This window comes from Corvus cornix, chromosome 21, assembly GCF_000738735.6.
Source record: "Corvus cornix cornix isolate S_Up_H32 chromosome 21, ASM73873v5, whole genome shotgun sequence".
Taxonomy (NCBI): domain Eukaryota; kingdom Metazoa; phylum Chordata; class Aves; order Passeriformes; family Corvidae; genus Corvus; species Corvus cornix.
Genome location: NC_046350.1, coordinates 5,447,149 through 5,454,999, shown reverse-complemented (window position 1 = coordinate 5,454,999; position 7,851 = coordinate 5,447,149). Strand labels below are relative to the sequence as shown.

General features: G+C 60.5%; 1 protein-coding gene across 2 annotated transcripts; it reads right to left on the bottom strand.

The window, feature by feature from the left end:
• Positions 1–5,248: 5,248 nt before the first annotated feature.
• Positions 5,249–7,243, bottom strand: HES4 (hes family bHLH transcription factor 4). Of its 2 annotated transcripts, none has more exons than XM_039564103.1 (4): positions 6,908–7,243; positions 6,728–6,823; positions 6,555–6,642; positions 5,249–6,248 (listed from the first exon to the last, which is right to left on the bottom strand). In XM_039564103.1, exons 1-4 carry the CDS (start codon positions 7,124–7,126, stop codon positions 5,662–5,664), a joined length of 990 nt encoding a protein of 329 aa, XP_039420037.1. In that variant the 5' UTR covers positions 7,127–7,243; the 3' UTR covers positions 5,249–5,661. The 2 variants fall into 2 exon arrangements, with proteins under 2 accessions (XP_039420037.1, XP_039420038.1); XM_039564104.1 differs by having other exon boundaries at positions 7,016–7,243.
• Between the last annotated feature and the right edge of the window lie 608 nt (positions 7,244–7,851).

Genomic DNA, 7,851 nt, shown 5'->3' with positions numbered 1-7,851 from the left:
GTGCTTTTGCCCTCACCCCATCCCACCCCCGCAGCTCAGCGTTCCCTGCCCTGCCCCTGGTGCTCCTGAAGGATCCGGGGAATCCCAGCAGAGCCCCTGAGCTCGGGATTTGTCGCTGCTTTAGCACCCGAACGCTGCCAAAAACCACTCGGGCTGCTCCGAGCTGCCTCCGCTGAGCCTCCGTGGATTCTCGGGGCTCTTTTCCATCTGCTCTGCTCTATTTTTATGGCTTGGCCTTGGGATCTTCCTCTCCTTTGGAAGCGAGGCTGTTTACAAATATTTGCCTGGGAGAAGTTCTGCCGTTCCTGCAGGCGGGAGGGGAAAGCGCTGAGCTCTGCACGGGCAACACCTGGATCCAGATGTGAAGGGGGATCGATCCAGATGTGAGGGATGGATCCGTGGCAGGGGGTTGGGATGGGATCATCCTTCCAGTTCTGTGATTCCAGGATCTTCCAAGGAGCCAGAAAGACCCAATTTGCCCCCCAAAAAAGAGAAGGATTTTTCACCCTGCTGGCACGTGAGGGATTGACAGGGAGTGGGGAGGCAGAGGTGAGGGGGATGCGGGGAGGAATAATTTTATTTATGGATTATTTCGTGTTGAACAGCAGAGTGGGGATTGGGAGAAAATCCCTGTGGAACCCATTCCATGTACAAACATTCCACGTTTATATTCCCACATCCCCCACAGCCTTTTCCATGGTGTCGCCAACGTGAGACGAGGATGTGAAGTAGGTGGGTCCCTTCCAAACCAGGATATTCCAGGATTCCACTCTTCTCCAGCTGCAGCATTTGAGGAGCAGGCAGAAGTTTTACCATTTCCACCCCTGCCCCCACCCCAGTTTGTGGCCGCTCCGGTGAGATGCTCCCAGCAAAGAGGCATCTCCAGCTGGTGGGGGTCAGAATTCCTAAAAAACAAAGCTGGAAACAGACTCTGATGGCTTCAAAACCTCAAAGGCCTCTGCCTGATCCAGGGCTGACACTTTTAATGCTGCTGTTTGGTTTAAAGTGGATTTTTAGGGTAAAACTCCTCCCTTTTTAAAGCCCTGGCAGCTTTGGCAGAGCCACGACCCCAGGAAAATGAGGAATTTGGACCCGGCTGTTGCCTTGACCTTTTGGGAAAGGATGTTTTTTTTGGGGAACACCCCCATCCCAGCCAGCATTCCCGAGGTCTGGGAGGTTCCCCGATTGCTTGTGCAGCTCTGCAATGGGCTCGTGTTGCGTTTTTAATCCGTCTGAGGATGTTGTAAACGCAGGTGCGGGCCCCAGGCCATGGGAGAGAAGAATTAATAGAATATGAAATGGGAATAATTCTCTTCTTCCTTGTGGAAGGAACATCCTGTGCTTCTCCCAGGGGATGGAGGGGTCCCTGTTAATTGGGAATACGAACTCCTGGCCCAGCAGCTGGACAAAGGAGGAGCTCTCCGAGCTTTAATTCGTGCGGGCCCTGCCCTCGCTGTTGCAGCAGAGCTGCTGCCCTGCCCTGCGGCCGGGATTTATCTCGGGGCAGCACCATGGGCTCTGGGGCTGCGCTGGAAAACCCCTGCCCCGAAGAGTAAATCGGGGTAACCTTGACATAACCTCCTGCAGCTGGAGAAAGGGGTTTGTTATCCACACAGAAACGTCTGTCCCTGTCCTGGGACGGGGGTGACAGCCGCCCTCCCTCCCCACGCTGCTTTTTCACACTCCCGGCATCAACCCGCGAGCTGATTGTTAAATTTTATTTCCTTTCCTACCGGCTCTGGTTGAGAAAAGCTCACCTGAGCCGGGTCGGTGGCGCTGGGTTGGATTTCCCGGTGATGGATGTGCTGCTCCCATGGAATGGGAGAGGGAGATAGAGCAGGAATTTGGCGCCAAGAGCCCGGCTTTGAAAGGGCCGCATTCCAGCCCTGCCTAAGAGGGGCTAAATGGGAAGATCTGATTAAGCGTCTCAGTGCGGTGACCCTGACCTCAAAGAACGCGCCGAGGCTCGGGAGGAACTTCATTTCAATTAATCAGCTTAACAGCCCGAGTAAAGCTGCCTGCGTCCATTGAGCCGGGCTCCCGCTCCTCCTCCTGTTCCTCCCGAGGGCTCCGGGATGAGCCATCCAAAGGGCCAGGGCGGCTGTGGGATTGCCCGAATCACCGCCCTGGAGCTCGGGGATGCCCTCATCCCCCCCATTAGCAGCCTTCGGAATATCAGGGACACAGCCCCAGAGCCCCCCATCCCTCTGTGACCCAGCGCTTTCCCACCTCCCGAGGGAAAAGGGACGTGTGGGATGGCAGGGATGGCTTTGCCCCCCCTTTTCCAGCCTCTCCTGCGCTGCCCTTTCCCTCCCAGACAGGGAAGGGGAGCAGCAAAGCAGCAGGGAAGGAGATGTGGCTGCTGTGAGGAAACAGCCGTGGGAGGCAGGAGGATAATCCCAGAAAAGTGTCACAGAATCATGGAATGGAAATGAAAGGAGCCTGGAAGCTCCTCTCCCAGCCCCCTGCTCGGTGGGAAACTGGGAAGCAGAAGGCAAAGGCACCAGGACAGGAGCTGGGAAGGGGAAAAGACTCATCCAGAACTTCCAGTGCTTTTCCAGGTGGTTTTTCCTTTTGCCACTGGCGGCCTGGGCAGGCCCAGGAGCTGGGAAGGGTTTTGCTTCCTGCCCGGAGGCCTGGGGGAGCCTCTCCCCGCTCCGGACAGGATTTCTCGGGATGCCCATGGGGTCACGGCGCTGTGGAGACACAGCTGAGCCCCGGCCGAACATTCCAGCGAGTTTTTTGCGCCTGGAACTCCGTTCCCGGCTCCGTTTCGCTGGAAATGGCTCGTTAACACCTCTCCCCACATCCTTTCCCATGGAACGAGGCGCAGCTGCTGCAGCTCGGGTCGGATGAGGAGGAATCTCCACTTCTCCCCGCTGTCTCCTTCCCACCCCTCCTTCCCCCACCACACCCCGATCATTCCATGATTCCCGTGAATTCCCGGCCGCCTGAATTCCACCGAGCCATTATCGCTCTGGCGCTGCGTCCATCCCTTTGGACTTTTCCCTCTGGGAAACCGCGCACTTTGCCCTTTCCGTGCACTTTTAAAGGGATAAGGGCAAATTTAGAACCCTCTGGAAAAGCGGCCGCACCCGGAGCCTTTGGGGGGGGGTTCGGGCTCGGCAGCGCTGCTGTTGCTGGGGAATAACCTGGAAGGGATGGATTGGAGGCTCCCGGGTACAGCCCAGGGATGGAACAGAGCTGGGCATCTCCTGAAGCCACCTGGGCTTCACGGCAGCGACATTCCTTGGAAAGACCTGGCATTTCTGGGGCGCTGGGAGCAGCACAATCCCGCAGCCCCCGAGGCCCCGAGCAGAGCAGGTGGCAGCGGTGGGCACTCACCCTGCCCCGGGGGCTCTGAGGGGTCTCGGGGGGCTGAGGTGACGCCGTGCTGGCATCCCGGGGTGTCACTCCAGAGGCAGAGCGCTGCCAGCCGCTTCCCCCGCGCCGGGAGCCGCGTCCCCGGGGAGCGCCGCGCTCCGTGCCGTGTTTGCACCGCTGCCGTCGCTCAAAACCCACTCAAAAGGAGAGGGTTCTGCTCTGCCTGCACTCAGCCGTGACAGCCTCGCTGCTGGCCTGGCTGCCTCGGGAATAAAGGGAATTCGCCGCATCTCGGGGCGATCTGGGGGGGACCGGGCAGTGAGAGCCAGGCCGGGGATGCGGGGCTGCCCCAGGGAGGGATTTGGTTCCAGGCAGGCGACAGCCAGGCTTTCATCTGCTCTTCCGAGCCTCCTTCAGACAGAAGAGGAGGGGTAGGGCCCGGCTGTGGGGGATGGAGGAGAATTGCTGTAACATGATTTTATGTCTGTGATTGCATAACAAAACCTCCTGGGAACCTCCTGATTCGAATGGATCCCTCGTTCTGCCGGGGCGATGGAGGGCTCTCAGACTGATCGATTGCCCACGCTCTGGTGCGGAGGAATTGCTGGGCTGGATCGGTACCAGGCTCCGAGCAGCCTGTGCTCCTTTATCGAGCCGCGCCTGAGCCATCAGGAAGCTGTAAAAAGCCTTCAGGAGCCGATAATCTGCTTTTTATACCCCCAGCACACACAGCCACAGGCCCTGTTCTCACAGAAGCTGCAGCCTGGTTGTTAATAGGAGCAGACCTTGAAAGATGGAATTGCATTTCTATTCGGGGAAAAAAAAAAAAAAAGTAATAAAAATCCCTGTGTTTGTGTCATTGGATGCTCTGCAAATATCAGCTCGTTCTCTGAACTGGGAAACGCTGCTGGTCCCACCTCCCTGCCCACCCACCAGGACAATCCCCAGGGTCCCAGGAAGGGGAGGGGGGGAGATCAGGGAAATCAGGACCCCACAGACCCCCAGCCAAGGTGGGAGATGCCTTTGGCACTCCCACATCATCTCCTGCGGATTCCAGGACAGCCCCACCTCACAAATTCGGAGCGGAGCGCACAAAGCTTCGCCTTGCACCCCGAGCATTCCCTCTTAATGGTCTTTTCTCCACACCGCGGCCTTATTAATTGGTGACAATTGGAAGCGGTTCATTCTCCGTGTGCGAGAGGCTGCAATTGCTTCCACTTGGCCACGATTCAAGTGCCGGGGGTGAGTCAGAATGGGTGGCAAAACTGTCTTTTCCTCAGTCCCCCTGCTCAGTGGCAAAGAAAAAGCCACAACCCCGAGTTATTCTCTTTTATGAGGTGGGCATTGTGAGGCCAGGCAATTGAATTTACAACAGCATTGAGTATCAGAGTCTATCTGGCCCTGTCAATGAGAGCGCCGGGGAAAAAAAAGACACACATTAACCCTCAGCTCCGAGTTCCCAGGCGCTTCAATAGGGCTCCCAACTTCCCAAAGAGCCCGCTGCATACTCGATGAGACCCTTTATACCTTCTAATTACCCTCCTGACAATAGGGACAGACTCTCTCGCCGCTTTTGTGGGCCCGAGAGTAACTTCTGTGCAGCCCACCCCCACCCCGGCCGGCCCCGGGAGAGGTGGGAAGGAGGGAAAGCTGGAGAGCAGCCGGATTTCGGGAGCAGGTAGCAGGCACGAGGTGTTTCCTCAGCTTCCAGCAGCAGATTTTGTTTTAGGAATCCTTCTTCTGCCTGCAAAACTCACGAGATTTTTAACCCCCCCCCCCCCAATCACTTCCCCACATCCCTTCCAATTATCCTGAAATAAGGCCATAAAGTGCATTCCTATTTTTTTTTTTTTTTTGCACACAGAGGATGAGCTCGTCCTTGCCCACTCTCAAACAAAATGAAAGGGTGGGAAAAAAAAAAAAATCTATTTCAAAGAGTTCCTTTATTGAAACACCTGCATAATTTTTTTTTTCTCTTTTCATTTTTGGAAGTCTTCGACACAGGCACGCACACACCCACAGACCAACGGGATACAAACAACTTTGGCATTATAACTTTTTGAATATTCGTTACAAAACTAGTTCTCGTTTATTATTTTTTTTTGTTTCTTTAAAAAAAGTATCTCAAATAAAGGCATTTTAAAGGAGTAAAAATACAAGTCGAGATCCCAACCTCTGAAAGTAATAAATAGCACGTTCATAGCAAGGTCCTTTTCTTCCTTTCTGCTTAAATCTGCTTAAAAAACCCCAAAATATAACAGGGGCTCCATACAACGGAGCCAACGAGAGTTTGGTTTTTTTTTTTTTTTTTGGAGAGGGGGAATAACTTGAAGGAAGTCACCAGGGTCTCCAGACGGATTCACTGCGCTCTCCAATGGGACTCCCGGCCTGGGACGCTGGACCGATGCTGCCCCCAAATGATGTCAAGCCTTGCACCGGCGATGCCGAGGGGGTGGCGGCCGCGTTCCCCGAGCCGCCGCCCGCGGACACCGGCACGTTGGCGTTGGCATAGAGAGGAATAACCGGTCCGGAGCTGGGAGGGAAGGCTGGGTTCGGGATGAGGAAGGCAAACTGGCCGTCGGTGGCCGGTACGAGCTGGAAGCCGCCGTAGACCTTGGGGGACAGCGCTTCGGCGGGGTTGAGTTTGCAGGGCACGGGCACGGCTCCAGCTGCGGCCGGGGGCAGCTGGACGTGCAGCGGCTGCTGCGCCAGATGTGCGGGCTGGGCGGGCGGCGGCGGCGGCGGCGGGGGATAGTTCATGGCCACGATCTGGCCCAGGCACGCCGAGAGGTGGCTCAGGAGCCGCGTGCGCACGTCGGTGTTGACCCCTTCGCAGGTGGACAGGAACCGGGTCACCTCGTTCATGCACTCGTTGAAGCCGGCCCGGTACTTGCCGAGGACGGTGGGGTCGGCGCTGAGCGCGGCTGGAAGGGGGGGAGGAGGGGGTGGCAGATCAGTGGCAGGTTCGAACTACCGGCCCCGGTACCCTGTGCCCAGTCCCTAACTCCGGTTCCCGGTCCTCTGTCCCTAATCCCGGGTATGGAGCCCGGCTCCCGTTCTCTCGTCCTCACTCCCCAGTCACTGCTCCAGAGTCCGGTTCTCGGTCCCCTGCCTTCGGTCCGGATCCCCGTCCCCGTCCTCTGTCCCCAGGTCCCTGTCCAGATCACGATCCCCGTCCCCATCCCCGGCTCCCGGTCCCCATGCCCGGAGCCCCCGGGGCCGGCACTCACCCGTCATCTGCGCCCGCTGCAGGTTCCGCAGGTGCTTGACGGTCATCTCCAGGATGTCCGCCTTCTCCAGCTTCGAGTGCCGCGAGCTCTGCGGGACAAGAGCGGCTCGGTCAGGGCTGCCCGCGGCCGGGAAAAGCCCCCGCTGTCCCCGGTATCCCCGCAGCCCCACTTACGTCCTTCTTGAGCGCGTCCAGGATGAGCGTCTTGAGCTGCCCCAGGCTCTCATTGATCCGCGCCCGGCGCCGCTTCTCCATGATGGGCTTGGACGACTGCGGGGAGAGCGGAGCCGGTCAGCGCCCCCCGCACAGCCCCGGGACCCCCAGGACCGCACCCATCCCCCGACCATCACCGACCTCAGCACGGCCGCGGGCTTGCCGCCATCCAGCTCCGCCGCCACCGTTGCTGCGCCCCGACCGGCACCCTCCTCCTCCTCCTCCTCCTCCTCCTCCTCCTCCATTTACCTTCCGGTGCTCGCTGGCGCTCCGCGGCTTGTCCGGCGTGTGGCTGGCGCTGGCGGGCGCGCCGGCGATGGGCGACGCGGTCGGTTTCTCCATGCCCGTGTCGGCGGGCATGGCTGGGTACGGTACGGTGAGAGCGGAGCGGCGACCGGGGAACCGGAGGGAGTGAGGGAAGGAAGGACGGACGGACGGAGGGAGCGACGGAGCGCGGCGCGGGAGCGAGCGCGTGCGGCGGCGGGCGCGGGGCGCGTGCGGCGGCGGGCGCGGGGCGTGCGGCGGTGGCGGCGGCGGCGCCCCCCGCCCCTCGCCCGCGCCCTTTTATAGCCCGGCGGCGGCGGCGGCGGCGGCGGCGGCGGCGCCCATTCGTGTGAACCCGCCGCCGCCGCCGTTCCCACACTCGAGCGCGGCCAATCAGCGCCCGGCCCGCGCCCGGCGCCCGCGCACCCCGCGCTCCCATTGGTCCGCGCCTCACCCCTCCCCCCCCCTCCGACCCCCTCCCACCGCGCGCGGGGAGGGAAGCCCCGCCCCGCCCCGTCACGCGCGCGGGGAACGCCCCCACCCCCCCCCTCCCGCCCCACAGCGCGGCCACGTGGGGTGAGGGAAGGGGAGGCGGGGGGGGAGGAGGTGGGGGTGGAGTGTGTGAGGGGAGAGCGCGGGCGGGGCCGGGCCGGGCCGGGCCGGGCTGGGCATCACCGCGCTGGCCCCGGCCGCGGCCCCGCTCGCTGCCCCGCCCGCCCTCCCGCCTTGTGACACCCGGCCCGGGGGCGGCGGCGGCGGCGGCGGCGGCTGGCGCGGCACGCGAGGCCGCGGCCGGCGGGCGGCCAATGGGCGTGGGGAGC